Genomic DNA, 25638 nt, shown 5'->3' with positions numbered 1-25638 from the left:
GGTAGCCAATTTAGATAGGTTTGGTTTAATGTAACAACTTTAAAGGAGATATCTCATGGAAGGATAGAGAATAAGTTTTAGATCGCAGTGGGTCCGAGCGCTGGGGCCCCCGCTTCTGACGAGGGAGGGTCGTGAGGTGCCGCTCCAGGGGAGAGCCGGGGCTTCATGCAGAAGATTGCGGGGGGCCCCAGTGCTCGGACCCCTCGCAATCTAAAATGTATCCCCTATCCTGCGGTTAGGAGATTATGCATGAGACTACTCCTTTAAAAAAAAAAAAAAATTATAACTTTTTGCACAAAATTTGAATGTTTGAAATTGTCCTCTAGTGACCCCTATAACTTTTATTTTTCCGTAAACGGGGGTATATGAGGGCTCATTTTTTGAGCCATGATCTATAGTTTTAATCGGTACCGTTTTTGTTTTGATGGGATTATTGATCACCTTTTATAAAAAAAAATTACGCACTTCTGGACTTTGGTATTTTTTTACGTTTAGACATTGGTTCAGACATTTACTCATGCGGCGATACCACATATGTTCATGTTTATTTTTGTTTACATTATTTTAACCCCTTAGGGATTCTATTTTCACCTTAAGGACTCCTCCTTCCTTTCTAAAAATCATAACGCTTTCAATTTTGCACCTACAGACCCATATAAGGGTTTGTTTTTTGTGTCACCAATTGTACTTTGCAATGACATCACTTATTTTAGAATATAGCCTGTGGCAAAACCAAAAATTATTTGTGGGGTGAAATAAAATTTTAAAAAACGCCATTTTGTAACTTTTGGGGGCTCACGTTTCTACTCAGTGCAATATTTGGTAAAAATGACACCTTATCTTTATTCTGTAGGTCCATACGGTTACAAGGATACCCAATTTATATAGGTTTTATTTTATTTTAATACTTTAAAAAATGATAAACTACATGCACCAAAATTAGTATGTTTAAAATTGGCATCTTATGACCCCTACAACTTTTTTTTATTTTTCCATGTACGGGGTGGTATGAGGGCTCATTTTTGGCGCCGTCATCTGTAGTTTTTATAGGTACCATTTTTGTTTTGATGGGACTTTTTGATCACTTTTTATTAATATTTTTATGGTATATGAAGTGACCAAAAATGCACAATTGACCGTGTGGTTTAGCTAATCTAATATTTTAATACTTCGGACATTTACGCACCCGGCGGTACCACATATCATTATTTTTATTCCTTATTTCATTATTTTCTTTAAAAAAAAATGGGAAAAGGGGGGTGATTTAAACTTTTAATAGGGAAGGGGTTAATGATTTTATAAAAAAAATCTTTTTTACACTTTTTTTTTATTTTTTTAGCTCCTGTAGGGGGCTACAACATGCAATCTTCTGACTGCATAGACTGATCAGTGCATGGAGCAGTAGATTGCCGATCGGACAAAGGAGAGGCAGGTGAGGACCCTCCCATTGTCCGGTAAGCTGATCGCTGAGCTGCCGGGATTCTTTTACTTTCGTTTTAGATGCCGCGATCAACTTTGATAGTGGCGTCTAAAGGGTTAATGCCGTGCCCGGCATTAGCAGTGGATCCTGGCTGCCCGTAGAAACTGGGATCCACCGGGTTTAACACGTTCTCTGCTGGTGAGAATGGTGTAAACCCGGTAAATGGGATCAGGGCGTACCTTAAGGATCGGGGATGCAGGGCGTATGCAAACGCCCTGTGTCCCCAAGAGGTTAAATTGTACTTGTCAGATCCCCCCACCAAAAATTTTACTTAGTACCTAATCCTGACCAGGTACATCTAATATTTATGCCTCTATCACCTATATTTATTATAAATAAATACCTCTTTTCATTAGCTCACAGTGTTAGAAATCCTTTCAGGGGAAGGGGGCGTGTCCCTCTCTTGTGGTGGTGGTGGTAAAAGGTGATTGATGTGTGGTGGGAGGGGGCGTGTATCTCCCTTGTGGTGGTGGGAGGTGATTGGTATGTCTGCTCATGCAGCCTTGTCCATGAGTCATCTCTTGTCTATGACTCATCGACCAGCCTGATGCTGCTGCAGGACTGGTTAGTGTCCCAGTAGGTATGGGGACCCCTAGTGGTGGGATTTTCAGGGGCTGTTTTATTTATTAAAGAGTACCTTTCATAAAAAAATAATTAAATATGTTATAGCTGATTGTATATATAACAACTTTCTAATAGGATAAAAAAAAAATTAAATGCTTCATTTTAGGTGTATTTTCATTTTGAAAATGTGACCACTAGGGGGTCTCCCAAGGAATCCCTGGCCGCAAGCCTTTGCATTGATTTCGGACTCCGGCCTGGCAGCGATTCTGAAAACGCAGAGCGCTGGCTGACAAGTGACGAGCTCAGCACAGCTCCCCGCCTGTCAATCAGACAGGCGGGAGCGCATACACCCCAGGGCTCTGTACACTGAGGACAAGCAGGGCTCTGTACACTGAGGACAAGCAGGGCTCTGTACAATGAGGACAAGCAGGGCTCTGTGCACTGAGGACAAGTGGTGCTCTGTACGCTCAGGACAAACAGGGCTCTGTACACTGAGGACAAGCAGGGCTCTGTACACTGAGGACAAGCAGGGCTCTGTACACTGAGGACAAGCAGGGCTCTGTACACTGAGGACAAGCAGGGCTCTGTACACTGAGGACAAGCAGGGCTCTGTACACTGAGGACAAGCAGGGCTCTGTACACTGAGGACAAGCAGGGCTCTGTACACTGAGGACAAGCAGGGCTCTGTGCACTGAGGACAAGCAGGGCACTGTACACTGAGGACAAGCAGGGCTCTGTACACTGAGGACAAGCAGGGCTCTGTACACTGAGGACAAGCAGGGCTCTGTACACTGAGGACAAGCAGGGCTCTGTACACTGAGGACAAGTGGTGCATTGTGCAGTAAGGAAAAGCAGGCCTCTGCAAAGCGGGCTCACTTGCACTCGCTTTCTAAAGCCCAAAAAAATTACAGTAAGTGAGAGCTAATGTTCACATGGGCATATAAGTTTGGACATTAGTGTTTCACAAATAGGGTGCCTCCAGCTGCTAGTAGTTTTGCAACAGATGGAGGCACCATTGGGGGAGGGAGAGAGAGGGAAGAGAGAGAGACTCTTTAAATATTCAAAATGTTTTAAACAACCATATTACAAAAGGTGTTTTTACACTTTTTTGTCCTCATAGGAGACACACTGTCGCACACTGGCGCAGACATGTCTCAGACAAAATAACCAGACAAAAACTGGTCGGTTTCAGCTTAGTAAATGAGGCCCTATATGTATATGACAAAGTGCAGCATAAAATATCTCTTCACACTGTATCACAATGATAAAGGCATATATACCCATATGTCATGGCACATAAATTAGAAAATTTATAAATAATATATACACACAAAATGGCATAGTTCGCATGAATGCCGTATGGTGTGATCAATAGCCTAGAAGGGCTATATCGCCGGCCATGTACGAGTGGCCAAATACAGCCAGTGCAATGGCCGCGTGATAAACCCATAGCCTAAACGTAAGTAGAACCAAAAAGCGGATAACCATGAGGTGCATATTCCTACAATAGTGACATGGGCATAAATAAAAATAAAATGAAAGGATGAAATTTTAAATTTCTTATCAATATGTAAGTAACAATGAAGTGAATAAATAGAAATATAAATTCCTTGCCAATATATGAAACATGAAGATTATTTCAAAATTATATTGTATATAACATATTCCCATGATTGGTCTGACGTGACAACTATGTCTATATACATCACAAAACCATCTGCATAACATGGTCTCCTGGCGAGATGACCATATTTTTGGCCGTCACATCACCAACAAGAATGTATAATGACAATGCAATAAACGCTTGGTGTGAACAGTAATCTATATGATACACATAACGAAGCAAATCTCTCTAAAGAACTATATAACCTGTAGATGATAATAATATTCACATTCTGGAATATATATGACAATATTCTCAGGGTGCAAAGAAGCAAAAGGACGATGTAGACAAATAATATCTAGCATGGATTTATACAGATGACACACAAAATGAAACAATCTCTAATTACTACAGAATCAATAAAAATACATGAGATCATTTCTGTAGTTAAGACCTGAAAGAGCTCAGGTCCCCATTCTGAGGATCCAAAACGCTTCTCCAGTAAAGAGAGCGTGTGACCAATCACCTCCCCGTTTAAGGGTGGGGACCTTTTCATTACCCTGAATGTATATGGTATCACTTTTCCCTTCATGTTTCTCCACCAAGTGTCTGGTGAGACCAGACATCGATCGAGAGGAGAAATTGAGGTGAATGGAAAGATGCTCATATCTACGTCTTTTTTGTTTTCGGTCAGTGCATCCTATATATTGTAGTCTGCATGTGCTGCATGTCACACAATATACAACATATTCACAGTCATAATTAATAAAGTCCTTAATTGTATAACAAGTGCCTGTGGCCATGGACATGATCTGGTGGGAAGATGGCACATATAACTATATATATTACAGCGAGGTCTGCCACATTTATGGCTTCCAGTAGTGTGAAGCCATGTGTTGTTAGATTTTTCTACTGGAAATTCGCTAGGGGGATAAGATGGCACCCAACGACTTGGCTTTCTTAGCCATACATCTCACACCATCTCACACCTCTTGAGGAGGCTCTTTTGGCCCTGATGTATTCCCCTATTGGAAGATTTTTTGTAGTATGTTTGGGATGACCGTTGCGGGTATGAAGAATACTATTCCCCGCTGTAGTTTTGCGGAACATCCTCGTATCAATTTTATGCATCATGTCATTCCCAATAAGGGTGACATCAAGGAAATTAATTGTACACTTCTCTCTATGAATGTGAAACATAAATTCAAATTGTTGTCATAAAAAAATGACTTTCTTCCTCAAACCCTGGCATATTAGGAGGAGGTCGTCTATTTATCTCCCATATCATATGATGTTATCACGGTATGGGTTACAATCTGCACACGGACGAACCTCCTCCCAATAAAAGGTTTGCCAGGGAAGGGGAGAACTTAGCCCTCATGGGGCAACCAGTCACTTGAAGAAAGAAAAGACCATTAAAGGTGAAAAAATGATGTCACAAAAGAAAAGCAAGCACTTCTACAATATATTCCATAAGGCATCCACTGTACTCAGTAGATTTTTTGAGATGTAGACAACTGCAACAACTGCCTTGTCATGTGGTATACAACTATACAAAGATGTCACATCCCAAGACACCCATTCATATTCCCCATGCCAGCTAATTAGGGACATAGCATTAAGAAGGGACTTGGTGTCCTTGATGGGACTCAATGTTCTGGATACCAAGGGCTGTAACAAGTGATCAAGCAAGTTGCCCAGGAGTTCCAGGAGAGAGTCTATACCTGCCACTATAGGGCGGAAGGGAGGGGGGAACACGTTCTTATGGGTTTTAGGGAGGGCATGAAAAAACAGGGACTTTTGGATGTTCAGGGCATAGAAACTTTTTGTTTATTGCTGATGATATTTAAAGTATAGCCCTCTTCCAAAAGTTGCTCCAATTTGTTTTTTTACAGATCCGACGGGATTCTCCTATATGTGGATCCATCATTTAACATTTTCATTATTTCTCTCTCATATAGGGCTTTGTCCAGAATAACTATGGACCCCCCTTTGTCAGCTTGTCTTATATAAATATGGGGGTTTTCCTTTAGATCTTTTAGTGCTTTATGCTCGGATTTACCCTCCTAGTCAGCTTATTTATATAAGACAAGCTGACAAAGGGGGGTCCATAGTTATTCTGGACAAAGCAGACTAAATCTGTAAAAAACTAATTGGAGCGACTTTTGGAAGAGGGCTATGTATTATCAGCAATAAACAAAGATATTGTTACGCCGAGCGCTCCGGGTCCCCGCTCCTCCCCGGAGCGCTCGCTTCACTCTCCCCGCGGCAGCGCTCCGGTCACGTCCTCTGACCCGGGGCGCTGCGATTCCGCTGCCAGCCGGGATGCGATTCGCGATGCGGGTAGCGCCCGCTCGCGATGCGCACCCCGGCTCCCCTACCTGACTCGCTCTCCGTCTGTTCTGTCCCGGCGCGCGCGGCCCCGCTCCCTAGGGCGCGCGCGCGCCGGGTCTCTGCGATTTAAAGGGCCACTGCGCCGCTGATTGGCGCAGTGGTTCCAATTAGTGTGTTCACCTGTGCACTTCCCTATATCACCTCACTTCCCCTGCACTCCCTTGCCGGATCTTGTTGCCTTAGTGCCAGTGAAAGCGTTCCTTGTGTGTTCCTTGCCTGTGTTTCCAGACCTTCTGCCGTTGCCCCTGACTACGATCCTTGCTGCCTGCCCCAACCTTCTGCTACGTCCGACCTTGCTTTTGCCTACTCCCTTGTACCGCGCCTATCTTCAGCAGCCAGAGAGGTGAGCCGTTGCTAGTGGATACGACCTGGTCACTACCGCCGCAGCAAGACCATCCCACTTTGCGGCGGGCTCTGGTGAAAACCAGTAGTGGCTTAGAACCGGTCCACTAGCACGGTCCACGCCAATCCCTCTCTGGCACAGAGGATCCACTACCTGCCAGCCGGCATCGTGACAGTAGATCCGGCCATGGATCCCGCTGAAGTTCCTCTGCCAGTTGTCGCTGACCTCACCACGGTGGTCGCCCAGCAGTCACAACAGATAGCGCAACAAGGCCAACAGCTGTCTCAACTGACCGTTATGCTACAACAGTTACTACCACAGCTTCAGCAGTCATCTCCTCCGCCAGCTCCTGCACCTCCTCCGCAGCGAGTGGCCGCTCCTGGGATACGCTTATCCTTGCCGGATAAATTTGATGGGGACTCTAAGTTTTGCCGTGGCTTTCTTTCCCAATGTTCCCTGCATCTGGAGATGATGTTGGACCTGTTTCCCACTGAAAGGTCTAAGGTGGCTTTCGTAGTCAGCCTTTTGTCCGGAAAAGCCCTGTCATGGGCCACACCGCTCTGGGACCGCAATGACCCCGTCACTGCCTCTGTACACTCCTTCTTCTCGGAAATCCGAAGTGTCTTTGAGGAACCTGCCCGAGCCTCTTCTGCTGAGACTGCCCTGTTGAACCTGGTCCAGGGTAATTCTTCCGTTGGCGAGTATGCCGTACAATTCCGTACTCTTGCTTCAGAATTGTCCTGGAATAATGAGGCCCTCTGCGCGACCTTCAAAAAAGGCCTATCCAGCAACATTAAAGATGTTCTGGCCGCACGAGAAATTCCTGCTAATCTACATGAACTTATTCACCTAGCCACTCGCATTGACATGCGTTTTTCCGAAAGGCGTCAGGAACTCCGCCAAGATATGGACTCTGTTCGCACGAGGCGTTTCTTCTCCTCGGCTCCTCTCTCCTCTGGTCCCCTGCAATCTGTTCCTGTGCCTCCCGCCGTGGAGGCTATGCAGGTCGACCGGTCTCGCCTGACACCTCAAGAGAGGACACGACGCCGTATGGAGAACCTCTGCCTGTACTGTGCTAGTACCGAACACTTCCTGAGAGATTGTCCTATCCGTCCTCCCCGCCTGGAAAGACGTACGCTGACTCCGCACAAAGGTGAGACAGTCCTTGATGTCTACTCTGCTTCTCCACGTCTTACTGTGCCTGTGCGGATGTCTGCCTCTGCCTTCTCCTTCTCTACAGTGGCCTTCTTGGACTCTGGATCTGCAGGAAATTTTATTTTGGCCTCTCTCGTCAACAAGTTCAACATCCCGGTGACCAGTCTCGCCAGACCCCTCTACATCAATTGTGTAAATAATGAAAGATTGGACTGTACCATACGTTTCCGCACGGAGCCCCTTCTTATGAGCATCGGATCTCATCATGAGAGGATTGAACTTTTGGTCCTCCCCAATTGCACCTCGGAAATTCTCCTTGGTCTTCCCTGGCTTCAACTTCATTCCCCTACCCTGGATTGGTCCACTGGGGAGATCAAGAGTTGGGGGTCCTCTTGTTCCAAGAACTGTCTAAAACCGGTTCCCAGTAACCCTTGCCGTAACTCTGTGGTTCCTCCAGTAACCGGTCTCCCTAAGGCCTATATGGACTTCGCGGATGTTTTCTGCAAAAAACAAGCTGAGACTCTACCTCCTCACAGGCCTTATGATTGCCCTATCGACCTCCTCCCGGGTACTACTCCACCCCGGGGCAGAATTTATCCTCTCTCTGCCCCAGAGACTCTTGCCATGTCCGAATACGTCCAGGAGAATCTAAAAAAGGGCTTTATCCGTAAATCCTCCTCTCCTGCCGGAGCCGGATTTTTCTTTGTGTCCAAAAAAGATGGCTCCCTACGTCCTTGCATTGACTACCGCGGTCTTAATAAAATCACGGTTAAGAACCGCTACCCCTTACCCCTCATCTCTGAACTCTTTGATCGCCTCCAAGGTGCCCACATCTTCACTAAATTGGACTTAAGAGGCGCCTATAACCTCATCCGCATCAGAGAGGGGGACGAGTGGAAAACGGCATTTAACACCAGAGATGGACACTTTGAGTATCTGGTCATGCCCTTTGGACTGTGCAACGCACCTGCCGTCTTCCAAGACTTTGTCAATGAAATTTTTCGTGATCTGTTATACTCCTGTGTTGTTGTATATCTGGACGATATCCTAATTTTTTCTGCCAATCTAGAAGAACACCGCCAGCATGTCCGTATGGTTCTTCAGAGACTTCGTGACAACCAACTCTATGCCAAAATTGAGAAATGTCTGTTTGAATGCCAATCTCTTCCTTTTCTAGGATATTTGGTCTCTGGCCAGGGACTACAGATGGATCCAGACAAACTCTCTGCCGTCTTAGATTGGCCACGCCCCTCCGGACTCCGTGCTATTCAACGCTTTTTGGGGTTCGCCAATTATTACAGGCAATTTATTCCACATTTTTCTACCATTGTGGCTCCTATCGTGGCTTTAACCAAAAAAAATGCTGATCCCAAGTCCTGGCCTCCTCAAGCAGAAGACGCCTTTAAACGACTCAAGTCTGCCTTTTCTTCGGCTCCCGTCCTCTCCAGACCTGACCCTTCCAAACCCTTCCTATTGGAGGTTGATGCCTCCTCAGTGGGAGCTGGAGCTGTTCTTCTACAAAAAAATTCTTCCGGGCATGCTGTCACTTGTGGTTTTTTTTCTAGGACCTTCTCTCCAGCGGAGAGGAACTACTCCATCGGGGATCGAGAGCTTCTAGCCATTAAATTAGCACTTGAGGAATGGAGGCATCTGCTGGAGGGATCAAGTTCTCCTGTTATTATCTACACCGACCACAAGAACCTCTCCTACCTCCAGTCTGCCCAACGGCTGAATCCTCGCCAGGCCCGGTGGTCTCTGTTCTTTGCCCGATTTAATTTTGAGATTCACTTTCGTCCTGCCGATAAGAACATTAGGGCCGATGCTCTCTCTCGTTCCTCGGATGCCTCAGAAGTTGAACTCTCTCCGCAACACATCATTCCACCTGACTGCCTGATCTCCACTTCTCCTGCCTCCATCAGGCAGACTCCTCCAGGAAAGACCTTTGTTTCTCCTCGCCAACGCCTCGGAATCCTCAAATGGGGTCACTCCTCCCATCTCGCAGGTCATGCGGGTATCAAGAAATCTGTGCAACTCATCTCCCGCTTCTATTGGTGGCCGACTCTGGAGACGGATGTTGTGGACTTTGTGCGAGCCTGCACTATCTGTGCCCGGGATAAGACTCCTCGCCAGAAGCCCGCTGGTTTTCTTCATCCTCTGCCTGTCCCCGAACAGCCTTGGTCTCTGATTGGTATGGATTTTATTACTGATTTACCCCCTTCCCGTGGCAACACTGTTATTTGGGTGGTCGTTGATCGATTCTCCAAAATGGCACATTTCATCCCTCTTCCTGGTCTTCCTTCTGCGCCTCAGTTGGCTAAACAATTTTTTGTACACATTTTTCGTCTTCACGGGTTGCCTACGCAGATTGTCTCGGATAGAGGCGTCCAATTCGTGTCTAAATTCTGGAGGGCTCTCTGTAAACAACTCAAGATTAAATTAAATTTTTCTTCTGCATATCATCCCCAGTCCAATGGACAAGTAGAAAGGATTAACCAGATCTTGGGTGATTATTTGCGACATTTTGTTTCCTCCCGCCAGGATGACTGGGCAGATCTCCTCCCATGGGCCGAATTCTCGTATAACTTCAGGGTCTCTGAGTCTTCCTCCAAATCCCCATTTTTCGTGGTGTACGGCCGTCACCCTCTTCCCCCCCTCCCTACTCCCTTGCCCTCTGGTCTGCCCGCTGTGGATGAAATTTCTCGTGACCTTTCCATCATATGGAGAGAGACCCAAAATTCTCTCTTACAGGCTTCATCACGCATGAAGAAGTTCGCGGATAAGAAAAGAAGAGCTCCCCCCGTTTTTTCCCCTGGAGACAAGGTATGGCTCTCCGCTAAATATGTCCGCTTCCGTGTCCCTAGCTACAAGTTGGGACCACGCTATCTTGGTCCTTTCAAAATTTTGTGTCAAATTAATCCTGTCTCTTATAAACTTCTTCTTCCTCCCTCTCTTCGTATCCCTAATGCCTTTCACGTCTCTCTTCTCAAACCACTCATCCTCAACCGTTTTTCTCCCAAATCTGTTCCTCCCACTCCTGTTTCCGGCTCCTCGGACATCTTCTCGGTCAAAGAAATTTTAGCTGCCAAAAAGGTCAGAGGGAAAAATTTTTTTTTAGTGGACTGGGAGGGTTGTGGTCCTGAAGAGAGATCCTGGGAACCTGAGGACAACATCCTGGACAAAAGTCTGCTCCTCAGGTTCTCAGGCTCTAAGAAGAGGGGGAGACCCAAGGGGGGGGGTACTGTTACGCCGAGCGCTCCGGGTCCCCGCTCCTCCCCGGAGCGCTCGCTTCACTCTCCCCGCGGCAGCGCTCCGGTCACGTCCTCTGACCCGGGGCGCTGCGATTCCGCTGCCAGCCGGGATGCGATTCGCGATGCGGGTAGCGCCCGCTCGCGATGCGCACCCCGGCTCCCCTACCTGACTCGCTCTCCGTCTGTTCTGTCCCGGCGCGCGCGGCCCCGCTCCCTAGGGCGCGCGCGCGCCGGGTCTCTGCGATTTAAAGGGCCACTGCGCCGCTGATTGGCGCAGTGGTTCCAATTAGTGTGTTCACCTGTGCACTTCCCTATATCACCTCACTTCCCCTGCACTCCCTTGCCGGATCTTGTTGCCTTAGTGCCAGTGAAAGCGTTCCTTGTGTGTTCCTTGCCTGTGTTTCCAGACCTTCTGCCGTTGCCCCTGACTACGATCCTTGCTGCCTGCCCCGACCTTCTGCTACGTCCGACCTTGCTTTTGCCTACTCCCTTGTACCGCGCCTATCTTCAGCAGCCAGAGAGGTGAGCCGTTGCTAGTGGATACGACCTGGTCACTACCGCCGCAGCAAGACCATCCCGCTTTGCGGCGGGCTCTGGTGAAAACCAGTAGTGGCTTAGAACCGGTCCACTAGCACGGTCCACGCCAATCCCTCTCTGGCACAGAGGATCCACTACCTGCCAGCCGGCATCGTGACAGATATAATATCATCAGCAATAAACAAAAAGAGTTTCTATGCCCTGAATATCATCAGCAATAAACAAGGCAGTTGGTTACATCTCAAAAAATCTACTGAGTACAGTGGATGCCTTATGGAATATATTGTAGAAGTGCTTGCTTTTCTTTTGTGACATCATTTTTTCACCTTTAATGGTCTTTTCTTTCTTCAAGTGACTGGTTGCCCCATGAGGGCTAAGTTCTCCCCTTCCCTGGCAAACCTTTATATGGCATATTGGGAGGAGGGTCATCTGTATGCAGATTGTAACCCATACCATGATAACATCATATGGTATGGGAGATATATAGACGACCTACTCCTAATATGCCAGGGTTTGAGGGAGAATGAGGATGACCTCTTGTAATTTTTTTATGACAATAATTTGAATTTATGTTTCACATTCATAGAGAGAAGTGTACAATTAATTTCCTTGATGTTACCCTTATTGGAAATGACATGATGCATAAAATTGATACGAGGATGTTCCACAAAACTACAGCGGGGAATAGTATTCTTCATACTCGCAGCGGTCATCCCAAACATACTACAAAAAATCTTCCAATAGGGGAATACATCAGGGCCAAAAGAGCCTCCTCAAATGAGATATATTATCAACAGGCAAGTGCTGGCATTACTAATCAACTAAAAAAGAGGGGCTATAGTAATGCCACACTCGCGAAAGCCAAATCAATTGCAGACTCTAAATCCAGAGAACAGTATTAATTTCCTTCTGGTACAGGTCATCCTGAGTCCTCTTTTGTCCCCACATTCACTACTCCCTTCCTTCACAACTTTGACCAGATTAAGAACATCATAAAAAGACATATCCCTGTCTTGTTACAGGATGATGATTTAGCCAGTCTACTGTCGGGAGGTGTGAGATGTGTGGCTAAGAAAGCCAAGTCGTTGGGTGCCATCTTATCCCCTAGCGACTTTCCAGTAGAAAAATCTAACAACACATGGCTTCACACTACTGGAAGCCATAAATGTGGCAGACCTCGCTGTAATATATATAGTTATATGTGCCATCTTCCCACCAGATCATGTCCATGGCCACAGGCACTTGTTATACAATTAAGGACTTTATTCATTATGACAGTGAATATGTTGTATATTGTGTGACATGCAGCACATGCAGACTACAATATATAGGATGCACTGACCGAAAACTAAAAAGACGTAGATATGAGCATCTTTCCATTCACCTCAATTTCTCCTCTCGATCGATGTCTGGTCACCAGACACTTGGTGGAGAAACATGAAGGGAAAAGTAATACCATATACATTCAGGGTATTGAAAAGGTTCCCCCCCCCCCCCCCCCCCCAAACAAGGAGGTGATTGGTCACACGCTTTCTTTACTGGAGAACCGTTTTGGATCCTCAGAATGGGGACCCGAGCTCCTTCCGGTCTTAACTACAGAAATGATCTCATGTATTTTTATTGATTCTGTAGTAATTAGAGATCGTTACATTTTGTGTGTCATCTGTATAAATCCATGCTGGATATTATTTGTCTCCATCGTCTATGTTGCATGGGAGCGTTTATTACATTTTCATTATACATTCTTGTTGGTGATGTGACGGCCAAAAATATGGTCATCTCGCCAGGAGACCATGTTATGCAGATGGTTTTGTGATGTATATAGACATAGTTGTCACATCAGACCAATCATGGGAATATGTTATATACAATATAATTTTGAACTAATCTTCATGTTTCATATATTGGCAAGGAATTTATATTTCTATTTATTCACTTCATTGTTACTTACATATTGATAAGAAATTTTAAATGTCATCCTTTCATTTTATTTTTATTTATGCCCATGTCACTATTGTAGGAATATGCACCTCATGGTTATCCGCTTTTTGGTTCTAATTATGTTTAGGCTATGAGTTTATCACGCGGCCATTGCACTGGCTGTATTTGGCCACTCGTACATGGCCGGTGATACAGCCCTTCTAGGCTATTGATCACACCATGCGGCATTCATGCGAACTATGCCATTTTGTGTGTATATATTATTTATAAATTTTCTAATTTATGTGCCATGACATATGGGTATATATGCCTTTATCATTGTGATACGATGTGAAGAGATATTTTATGCTGCGCTTTGTCATATACATATAGCCTGGTAATGTGGCTTACATAGTGCTAGCAGCATTTGTACACGTGGGTCATATCTGGCCTAGGAACGGGTTAATTTACCCTTGCAAGGTGTAATCATTTCTCACCTGTTCGGCCTTCACCTGGCCGGTTCTTGGTCCGCTACGTCATATCCCGTTTCATGGGGGTGGAGAGTTTGACTCGTGGTGGCCTCGGACATTGCTCCAGTGGATAGTTAAACCCCCGTGTGACATGGTGTCAGTGCCATGACTAAGAGCGACTGCTGGAAACGCGTTAGCATTTCACTCACTATTTTAGAGTGACATGTCACTTGCCACCACCTTTTTTCATTTTAATGTGCACTATTAAATGTTACGTTTTATGGATTTTTTTCACCGGGATCTGGATTTTTCCTCCTTTATGTCTCTATTGCCATCGGGGAGTAGCGGCTCCCTGAATCCGTGCTCCGGGACTCATTAGTCTCATGCATGCAGCTAATGAAGAGTTAGTGAGCTGATCTATTTTGCACTTCTGTTCCACATAGGAAATGGTTTATCAACACATGTGCAGAGGAAAAATTGACCAGTTGCCCATAGCAACCAATCAGATTGCTTCCTTTATTTTTCACAGGCCTTTTTAAAAAAATTAAAGTGATCTGATTGGTTGCTATGGGCAACTGGTAAATTCTTCCTCTGCACAGGTTTTGAAAATCTCCCCCATTGTTACATGGACAGCCAAAGATTCAAAGATAATAACAGGGCAGGTGCACATCATTGGTCTTCAAACTGTGGACCTCCAAATGTTGAAAAACTACAACTCCCAGCATATCTAAACAGCCACCGGTTGGAGTTTTGCAACAGCTGAAAGTCCACAAATTGGACAACACTGGTTTAGAGATCTATATGCACTGGAGAGTGGTCACGTGATATATGTCGGATTCAGATATGAGACGTGGTAAATGCCGTAAAATGCTCCTCAGGGCTCAGCGTACAGAAGCACGGTGACAGCGCGGCGTAAAGCAGCTCCTCCCAGGGTTCCGGCCAGGTGGGGGCAGTCGCCAAGCTACAGTAAGGGCGGAAGTCCTTGGTTTCCTTCTGCCATGTCAGCGCCGTCTTTTGACGTCATTTTGGGCCGCCGGATATGTGGCTTTGCTGAGGTGGAGATGTGCTGCAATCATGGCGGTGAGAGCGGAGGGGTTAATCATATAGCGGGGAATATTGGTAGATGAGTGCTAGTCATCCTTCATTGTGAACACTGGCAATATAGGTGTCAAATACTAAGAAAACGGATGACCAGTAACCTGTCCACACACCTTATTTGGCATTTAGTAACTTGCCCCACACCTCTGCTCTGCCATCTAGTGCACTGCCAATGCCCCTAACCAGTACTGCCAGCAGCCTGGCCCTTCCCCACTCACCTGCCCCTAACACCCCTCTCAGTGTCTGCTCCTGACAGTAACCTGTCTCTAAATTACCCCCTTTTCCTGCCCATCAGTATTCTGCCCCTGATTCCATCCTCCTGCCCATCAGTATCCTACCCCTTACTCCATCCTCCTGCCCATCAGTATTCTGCCCCTGACTCCATCCTCCTGCCCATAAGTATCCTGCCCCTGACCATCAGTATTCTGCCCCTGACTCCATCCTCCTGCCCATCAATATCCTGCCCCTGACTCCATCCTCCTGCCCATCAGTATCCTGCCCCTGACTCCATCCTCCTGCCCCTGACTCCATCCTCCTGCCCATCAGTATTCTGCCCCTGACTCCATCCTCCTGCCCATCAATATCCTGCCCCTGACTCCATCCTCCTGCCCATAAGTATCCTGCCCCTGACCATCAGTATTCTGCCCCTGACTCCATCCTCCTACCCATCAATATCCTGCCCCTGACTCCATCCTCCTGCCCATCAATATCCTGCCCCTGACTCATCCTCCTGCCCATAAGTATCCTGCCCCTCACATCAGTATTCTGCCCCTGACTCCATCCTCCTGCCCATCAATATCCTGCCCCTGACTCCATCCTCCTGCCCATCAGTATTCTGCCCCTGACTCCATCCTCCTGCCCATAAGTATCCTGCCCCTCACATCAGTATTCTGCCCCTGACTCCATCCTCCTGCCCATCAATATCCTGCCCCTGACTCCATCCTCCTGCCCATCAGTATTCTGCCCCTGACTCCATCCTCCTGCCCATAAGTATCCTGCCCCTGACCATCAGTATTCTGCCCCTGACTCCATCCTCCTGCCCATCAATATCCTGCCCCTGACTCCATCCTCCTGCCCATCAGTATTCTGCCCCTGACTCCATCCTCCTGCCCATCAATATCCTGCCCCTGACTCCATCCTCCTGCCCATAAGTATCCTGCCCCTGACCATCAGTATTCTGCCCCTGACTCCATCCTCCTACCCATCAGTATTCTGCCCCTGACTCCATCCTCCTTCCCATCAGTATTCTGCCCCTGACTCCATCCTCCTGCCCATCAATATCCTGCCCCTGACTCCATCCTCCTGCCCATAAGTATCCTGCCCCTGACCATCAGTATTCTGCCCCTGACTCCATCCTCCTACCCATCAGTATTCTGCCCCTGACTCCATCCTCCTGCCCATCAATATCCTGCCCCTGACTCCATCCTGCTGCCCATAAGTATCCTGCCCCTGACCATCAGTATTCTGCCCCTGACTCCATCCTCCTACCCATCAGTATTCTGCCCCTGACTCCATCCTCCTGCCCATCAGTATTCTGCCCCTGACTCCATCCTCCTGCCCATCAGTATCCTGCCCCTTAATTTATCATTCTGCCCATCAGTAATCTGTCCCTGACTTCATCAACCTAACACTGACTCCATCTACCTGCCCATCAGTATTCTGCCCCTGACTCCATCCTCCTGCCCATCAATATCCTGCCCCTGACTCCATCCTCCTGCCCATAAGTATCCTGCCCCTGACCATCAGTATTCTGCCCCTGACTCCATCCTCCTGCCCATCAATATCCTGCCCCTGACTCCATCTACCTGCCCATCAGTATCCTGCCCCTGACTCCATCTACCTGCCCATCGGTATCCTGCCCCTGACTTCATCCTGGCCATCGGTATCCTGCCCCTGACTTCATCCTGGCCATCGGTATCCTGCCCCTGTCTCCATCATCCTACCCATCAGTAACCTGCCCCTGCCCTGACTTCATCATTCTGCCCCGTACTCCATCCTGCCCTGAATCCATGATCCTGCCCATTAGTAACAACCCTTGTTGACCTTTAACCTGTGTCTGGCCCACCTGCTGCCAACCTTTACCCTGCCCCACACATTTCCCTTTGCTATAAGACTAATAAATACTTTTTAGGCTGGGAATCTATAGGAGCCGGAGCTGTCAGTAGAGGGTGCATGGGGCAGACTGTAGAAGTGTCCTGGTTGTCCTATGGATTTCCTATAGAAATCAGATCAGAGTCCTGGTTGTCTGATATAGTACTCAGAGCTATGTGAAAGTGCTAACTACAAATCCACCATTATTTGTATTCAGCCTAAAGGAAAAGTGGCCACAAAGGGAAAGAAACAGATCTATGAAGAGAACAAGGAAACACTGAGTTTCTATCTCCGCATCATTCTCGGAGCTACGGTAAGTGTTTCACATGACTTACACCTGAACATGTGATTGGATGTTGTGTTAACCATATACACTCTGTTATTCTTCTGGCCATGAGCGGATGCTGTTCTGCCTGATGTAGCGTTATATAGTACGACCTGCACTCTGGTGGTCACCGGCCACTGGTTGTACTTTCAAATATTAGAACATTGGTGGCTCTGTATTCTCAGTGACTTTTCATTGAAGTAAATAGGAGTTATAGGAACCACTGTGGTCTTGCCAAGTAAAGCAGCATCTAAATCTACTGTTTCTTTGAACACCATGACTTCATATGACCTCCTTCTCTTTGTTGCATCAGGTGTTATATGGAGCTGTTACTCTTGGGGTCTTCTACCAGTCTTCCACGTTCTGGAGCTGGGTAAGGTAACATATTGCAATATACATGCTGCAGGGGCACATTTAAAATGTTTGTATTTGGGATCGTGCTAGTCCTGATTCCAGGAAGTTCTTTCACCTCTGGCCATGTAGATTAGTGAATCAATTTAGGACAAATCAAATTCCTTCTGAATTTCCCAAATTGTGGATGATTCGCTTAGATGCCTGTGGTCCTCTACACGTATAGTATATGGAGCCATGTAAAGTACATACAAAAGCAGGGACTGCTATCACAGACAGTAGTCCCTGCTCCTGTACACTGAGAGGCCCGGAGGTATGTGGCAATGCAGTATGCATCAATGGTTACACTCTTTTTGCACCCAGCAAGGTGAATATGTTCAACTGCTCAGCGTACTGTGGCACTATCAAATCTGTATTGTGTCAGGGGGGCCATATAAATGAGTACGACCTGAAACAGACATTGACATTTGCTCATCTCTACCGGTATCCTCATGGCCTGTCTGGATAAGACCTTTATTCTACTACATATATTATATATATATATATATATATATATATATATATATATATACATACATACAGTGGTCCCTCAAGTTACAATATTAGTTGGTTCTAGGACGACCATTGTATGTTGAAACCATTGTATGTTGAGACCATAACTGTATGGAAACCTGGTAATTGGTTCTAAAGGCACCAAAATGTCATCCAAAAATAGGAAAAAGTGAGAATTAAATACAAATAAGTAGATAACTAATATAGATAAAGCAAGTCCTTACATATAAAAGTAAGAAAGATCTGCTGGGAGCTGTAAATCACTGTCTATGTCAGTGTTTCCCATCTAGGGAGCCTCCAGCTGTTGCAAAACTACAACTCCCAGCATGCCCGGACAGCCTTTGGCTGTCCGGGCATGCTGGGAGTTGTAGTTTTGCAACAGCCGGGGGCACCCTGCTTGGGAAGCATCGGTCTATGTAGAGGACAGGAGCTTCTTCGGGGTCCTGTACAGTACACACAGTGTCCTAAAAAAAAAAGTAACATGGAGTCGCCCTCACCTGGTGTCCAAAGGAGCAGCTAACCCTGGCACAGGTAAAGTGTACAAACATGTAATACTTCCCTGTACTGTAGGGAGGCGCTAGCAGACACCAGTCAGTGCATACACTTCAGTAATACAGGAGTTTTACCAGTAAATGCCCATTCTGATTGGTCAGTTCATTGACACGTTTCACAGATCTGGACTGTCCATAGCATTGTATGTTGAGTCTGGTTTCAAGTTACAATGGTCCAGAAAAGACTATTGTATGTTGAGGCTATTGTAAGTTGAGGGATCACTGTATTGCCACTTTTGGAGATATAGTAAGCACTGTAGAAAATGATATACTTACTGTGTGATAACAGGCATAGGTACCAAGTTGTAAACTTGTGGTGTACAGAGAATACACAGCAACATTATTATCTTTTTGTGGCAGTTGTGTAATCTTCTTTTTCCACAGGCCATCCTGATTTTCAGCTGTGTCATTTATGCAGTGGCGTATCGCTCCATGAGGGGAATGGCCCAAGCAACCTTTTCTGAAGATGGTAGTCTACTCGATGGTGGAATTGACCTAAACATGGAGCAAGGAATGGCAGAGTGAGTATGTGAGCCCCATGAGAATGTCTTCTTGGATGGTTTTGGAAGACACTATGAAGTCTTGTTTGTCAAGCACTTTACACTCAAATAGAACTTCACAGCACTGGCAGTTTAAAAGTCCACTTTATTTTCTTCTTTTAAAATCCATGTGCAAAACAGATATGACACTGGTGAAATCCTCCTTCTCTGACGTGTTTCCTCCCTACCGTGCCTTAGTCACTAACATGGGCCTAGAGTTTCTAGTTCCCAATGATTCCACCACACACCCTAAAATACAGTTATGCCATTCAGTAAACTGCATAAGCAAATCTCTAATACCTTGGGGGGTGGACTGGATGCTGTGACCTCAGATTTTCCAGGTCATGGAACAAGGATAGAACCAGATCTCCATCAACAAGCCACAGAGTTGAAGGGTGTTCAGCTGACTTGGTTTATTATGAACACCACATGCCCCCCTTCCCCACACTCTCCTGGCATGTATTTACTTATGCCACTGGGTGACAACTAGTATTAGTCTTCTTTCTAGTAATATATATGTAAGGAGAGTAGATTATGGCAGCTTTAGCTCTTTGCTACTTGTACAGTGGTTTCTGATCTGATAAAGCTGTATTACTATGTGTGTGGTATCATCATTCGCATAACAGATCATCTTGTATTTCTAGACACCTGAAGGATGTTGTGTTGCTGACGGCCATTGTCCAGGTTCTCAGCTGCTTTTCACTCTACATCTGGTATTTCTGGCTGCTGGTGAGTTCTGCAGTTGTGCAGCTTCACATTTCATCGCACCGTACATGTCACTTGCTCTTTAACTTGTAGTAACTCTAATAAATTGGATCCAAGTACAGAAATAATAAATATGTAATAAACTTCACAAATCGGACTATTATGTCAGGGAATTGTAATATAACATATGCCATTTCACCAAGAAGTTTTCATGTCTCCTTAAATTTGTTGGTATATATAGGTTATCTTTAACATCCTGACCTCTTTCTAATCTAAGACACAATGGCCAGATTCATCAATCTGTCTCATGAGGGTGGGAAAAAAAAAACTGTATGATTTTCCCATAGCAACCAATCAGAGCTCAGCTTTCATTTTACCAGAGCATTCTGAGAAATGAAAGCCGGGCTCAAACGTTTGCTGAGTACTGTAAATTTTCCATCTCTCTTTCAAGCATGCTACGCCTTTTTCCCCCCTGCTATTGGTAGCTAGGTCCACAGCACACACAAAGCATAACCTAACACCCCTATAAATATAGGGTGACACACTTATGTATAGAGGCATAAAATACAATTTATTATTTATTGTATAAAAAATGGTGTATATGAATCATAAAGAAAGAGCCAAGACACCGAACAGGAGGTAGACTCTGAAAGGCAATGGCAATACACCTATCAGCCTTAACAAAAAAAGGCTTAATTCATATGTAGGGGGTCATATGACTCGTTCATGGCAACACTGCTTACATTTTACTGAAAATGTCCTCGCTTTGTTATGCGGTTGTAGGCCTTGTGGTTTCTTCAAGGGAATACAGCTGTTTAACATATTTCACTGGTAAAACACTGATTATTATCTTGTCAGTGGCACTTCTCAAAGGAGAGTAATATATTACAGAAAAGTCTGGTAGTATGTTACCAGTCTATATTGATATTTACCAAAAGTGGTCCAAGGATTGACCAGTGAACTGGTAACAAGGTCATGGACACAATGAAGGCTAGCTATTGTACTACTACTCCAATCATGGAAGAGTATGTTCCATGTTGAGGGTAGTAGTACAGGGGCTGAGGGATTGATCGCATCGGGTTTCACTTCTGAGACCCACTGCGATCATAAGTTATTAAACAGGGGAGCAGGAGGCATGCCACTCCACTTAGAACTTCATATTCAAATACCTCACCGGGAGCCCTGAATGGCCAGCACCAAGTGGCCATTCACGGCTCTCAGCGGGATTTTTAAAATGATACAGTGCGGCTCAGTGATTTTATAGAGTCGGCCAGGGAATACAGCGCAATGCCGTCCGCTTCCCCGGCAGGAGCCACCCCTTCAGTGTCTGTTCCATGATGGGACCAATAGTAGGAGGGACGGCTCCTGCCAGGGAAGTGGGCGGCATTGCTCTGTGCTCCCCAGCTCTATGTAAAATCACTAAGCTGCACTGTAGAATTTAAAAAACCCAGCTGAGAGCCGTGAATGGCCACTCTATGCTTCCCAGGATATTTGCATATGAAGTTTTGAGTTGAAATATACATCGGGGGGAGCGGAGTGGCATGCCGCCCGCTCTCCTGGTTAATAACTTTTGATCGCATCGGGTCTCAGAAGTGAGACCCGATTCGATCAATCCCTCAGCCCCTGTACTACTACACCTAACATGGAACAGACTCTGTTCCATGATGGGAGTAGTAGCACAAGTGCTACTGTAGTCTCCTCAGCGGAACGCAGACTCCCGCAGCCAGTGGAGCCTACTACTCACATCATGGAAACAAGTCTTTTGTAGTAGTACTGCAGCACTGCAGGAGTCCAGGGCAGCTGCGGAGAAAACTGTAAAAATATGTTCAGAACTGTGCAACTGTGAAAACCATGGCAGACTACAGTTTTGTGCTCGTGTAAAATAAACGCAAAAAAACCCCAAAACGTACATGTACAAAAACACAACCGGATACATCTAGTTTTTGTATGGTAGGTCAGTGTATACAGTTTTCTATAAGGTTTCAAATTGAGAATGTATACTGCAATATCGTGATGTGAATGCACCTTTAAAGTAGCAATTATTACTGAAAACATAGATAGAAAGCTAAAAGAAAACGTGCTGCTCACCACAGCCAACATAGGGAAATCAGGGTTATACGAGATAGCAAAAGAATAATCAGGAGATCCATACATTGTATAAAGAGACAATTGTAGTAGTCTTAAAAAAGCAATTCCTAATTTATTTGATTGAAAATATTACATAAATAAATGGATAAATTGAACTGAACTAGCTAGTAAAATAGTTCAAGGGTCAACCCATTTGTACCTCAGGGCCCTTTTGGATAAAGATTCATGACTGTTGCAGTATATAGGATAGATACAAATAAGGATAAACAGCAATAAAATTATAGATCAGATATCTGCCATTTCAGTTAAATACTATTGTAACGCATCCATGCTGCTTCCTAGATCACACTAATGCTACTTATAAAGTCCAAATGGTATCAAAATCACTCAGTTCATATTTGATATTTTTGGCCCAGAGTAGGTTGTAGTTTGTGGCTGTATATAGATATGTATATATTGTGAGAATGGTTCAAGTCTTTATCCTTAAGTAGATATATAGAAATAATATGTTTCTAAATGATGCTGGTGGTGATCATATTGTTCAATAATAATCCAGGTATTATAGGCAATTAATGGGTGCTATGCACATTTTAGAGAGATAATGATAGTTGTATAGAACATAATGTGGTGCTATAATTATTTCTACTGAAGAAGGGGCCGCTGCCAGCAGGAGACACACCAGACCCCTCTTCAAATCCTTCACCCGTCCCGATATCATAGACAGCCGTAACGCCTGGGGAGAAAGTGTGGCAGAGCATTCCAGCCATATATGAGTAATGGTCACCCGGAGCCGAGCGGCAGCTCAAACACCTTCAACATGGTCGAGTAAAATCGGTGCAACAGGGACCCGATCCCATCTAGACAGGATCTTATAATTGGTCTCTTGTAACTTGACTGAGACAGAGGATTTAGGATTTACTAGTAGTGAAGGAAAGGTCCTGCTTCCAGGACCAGCATTTTTGGTAGGCAAGGGAATCAGTCAAGAGCCACTCGGCAGAAGGATAGCGTAAATCACAGACACCAGGAGGGGGGGCTTTTATCTATACAAAGACTCTCGAAGGGGAGGGGGTCCCTATGCAGATCCAGGTTCTGTTTCCAAGTTTGATAAAAATGGGTAAGCTGGGTAAACTGCCAGGATTGTGCTACAGTGGGGGCAGAGCCCCACAACTCTTAAGACAGGACACCTGGAGGACCCGAGAGAACCCAAATCTCTCAGCGCGCCCTCCCCAGGAAGGTTCCAGCATTTTATCTTCATATGTATTTATCCTATATACAATACTCTCTCCAGCTGACTGAAATAAATAGTCACAATCCTTATTTCACAAGGGCCCTGTGGCCCAAAAGGATTGACCCAGTAATTACCTGCCAGATTAGCTCGATTTACCTCTTCATTTATTTTTTATTTATTAATTTTTTTTAACAAATGTCGAATTGCTTTTTTGAACAATACCTCAGTTTCGTCTTAATATAACATAGATATCTCCTAGAGCACTCGTCTTCTTTTACTTCTACAATAGAAAGCAGTCAAAACACGAGGAGAGATTTATCAGAACCTGTGTAGAGGAAGGGTGATGCTGTTGCCCATAGCAACCAATCTGATTGCTTCTTTCATTTTTCACGGGCCTCTTTAAAAATGAAAGCAGCAATCTGGTTGCCATTGGCAACTACACCACTCTTCCTCTGCACGGTTTTTCATAACTCTCCCCCATAGTACATTGTAGATTGCTGCGTATGGGGCCTTCGTAGCTAAATGCCCATCACCTCTCTAAACCTTTTTTCTGTAGACCAAGTACTTTCCTTGATGGTGGTCTTGTTCAGATGGATACTGCCCCATGCAAAAATTGTTTAGGGATTGTTAGAACATGATAAAGCAGTCATTGAATTTACTTGGCCTTCACATCTCAGTCTGATCAAATATCTGTGTCATGTGATGAAAAAACAATGGATTTTTATGAAATACGTCCTAAGCTATTGAAGTGTTCCCCTATAGGGATGGATGAGAAATGAACTTTTAGTAAGTGGATAGCACTACAGGGGGTCAGGAGTTGTGACATGACTTTGTGCAGCCATTGGCATTGACCCTTTTCCCCTTATTTTACAGGCACCAGGACGAGCTTTTTATTTGCTGTGGGTGAATGTTCTTGGGCCATGGTTCTCAGCAGATTCAGCCGCCCCTGCTGCTCCACAAGAACAGAATGAAAAGCGACAGCGACGACAGGAAAGGCGGCAGATGAAACGCTTCTGAAAACACGAGGAAAAGTGTTAAATAGACAATGTCAGGTTCTGCTCATCATGTTTGAGCTGGTGTGGTGGTTTTTCTATGCAAGACTTCCAGTGGTTATTGGGCGAATCATGAATACACACAGTTCCTGGGAAAAAAAACAAAAAACTACATTTTTGTTGTAATATCTATACATCGGTGATGCTATTCTATGCTGGTGATAATAAAGTGTTAACAACACAGCTCCAAGTGTACATAGTAACCATCTCTGATGTCTTAAGATACAGTTTTTGGGTGCTAACTGTACAAGAAAAAGGGGTCAACAGCACTCTTATCTTTTGGGGGCTAGAGAAGAGAACTTTGGTAATGTTCCACTTTTTTTTTTTTTTTCTTTTTTAGAAAAAGTAATAGGAGGGTAAACATCAAGATCCTTATCAGTAGTACATATTCAATGTGAACCACACAAGAGCAATATAATAAACATGAAAGGCACAAAAAACACTGTCCCATTAAAGTGGTACTCCGCTGAAAAACGTATTTTTTTTTTTTTAATCAACTGGTGCCAGAAAGTTAAACAGATTTGTAAATTATTTAGAAAAATTCACTAGCGCTGAATGGATTTGGATGTGATCAGTGGCTGGACTGCTGCTTGGCCAATAGATGTGCTCTCCTGATAATGCACACCGATATATAATGGATATAACAAAACGTATTATTGAATTGGCAAGCGCTGTCTCAGACACATATCTATTAAAGCTAGGTGGTGGGGACTAACCTGATGCTGCTGTAGGAGGAGGGAAGGATCCTGATGGTATGGAAGAAACTGTAGGTGGTGTGAGGAAGTGCTCACCTGATGACCGAAAAATGGGAATACAGTGACTGGATTACATAAAGATATGCATGTCAATTTGAATGAGCTCTATCTATAAAACATGGTCTACCTTTAAATGATCGGTCGCGCTGCTGCGAGCGATGGTGGTTTGAATGGCTGATGTGGTAAGCTGAAGGGGTGATTTTCCTATGGTATAAAACGGATTAAACAATCTGGTTATGGTGAAAAGAATGATGAATACTTTCAGCAGAGTCGTTCTTATTAATACCTGTTCAAGAGCTGTATTACTGATTCTGTATGGGTATTGTAGAGGAAAATGCTTGATGCTGTGGGCTCTCCCTGAGGGTACTCCAGAGGTTGAAAAAAATGCGAATGAAGCCCCTTTATACCGTTCAACTCTGTATAATTTATAATAATAATATAGTCACAACAGAGTATTGTAAGCTAATGGAATGTCCACAAAGCATAGGAGTATTTTTATAAGTAGATGATTACTATTAAATCACTTAGTGGCGTACCTGGTAAAGCTCCCGCAGGTACCTGTTGCGCGGTCAGCACTGTTGCGGGCCCT

The 25638-nt window shown here is 45.0% G+C and overlaps 1 protein-coding gene across 2 annotated transcripts; it reads left to right on the top strand.

Annotated features, from left to right (window-relative positions):
• Window positions 1-14639: 14639 nt before the first annotated feature.
• Window positions 14640-24478, top strand: TMEM208 (transmembrane protein 208). 2 transcript variants are annotated; one of them, XM_056525302.1, is made up of 6 exons: window positions 14640-14794; window positions 17121-17216; window positions 17542-17601; window positions 19067-19203; window positions 19866-19950; window positions 24116-24478. In XM_056525302.1, the coding sequence occupies exons 1-6, from the start codon at window positions 14789-14791 to the stop codon at window positions 24257-24259; spliced, it is 528 nt and encodes a 175-aa protein (XP_056381277.1). In that variant the 5' UTR covers window positions 14640-14788; the 3' UTR covers window positions 24260-24478. The 2 variants fall into 2 exon arrangements, with proteins under 2 accessions (XP_056381277.1, XP_056381278.1); XM_056525303.1 differs by lacking the exon at window positions 14640-14794 and having other exon boundaries at window positions 17137-17216; window positions 19101-19203.
• The last annotated feature ends 1160 nt before the right edge of the window (window positions 24479-25638 follow it).

This window comes from Hyla sarda, chromosome 6, assembly GCF_029499605.1.
Source record: "Hyla sarda isolate aHylSar1 chromosome 6, aHylSar1.hap1, whole genome shotgun sequence".
NCBI classification, from domain to species: domain Eukaryota; kingdom Metazoa; phylum Chordata; class Amphibia; order Anura; family Hylidae; genus Hyla; species Hyla sarda.
Note: the sequence above shows the minus strand (reverse complement) of the source record. Positions and strands in the feature narration are given on the sequence as shown.

Coding starts and splice junctions, on each gene's coding strand:
- TMEM208 (XM_056525302.1), top strand. Junction 17,602..19,066: donor CTTCCACGTTCTGGAGCTGG/GTAAGGTAACAT, acceptor CTTTTTCCACAG/GCCATCCTGATTTTCAGCTG. Junction 19,951..24,115: donor TCTGGTATTTCTGGCTGCTG/GTGAGTTCTGCA, acceptor CTTATTTTACAG/GCACCAGGACGAGCTTTTTA.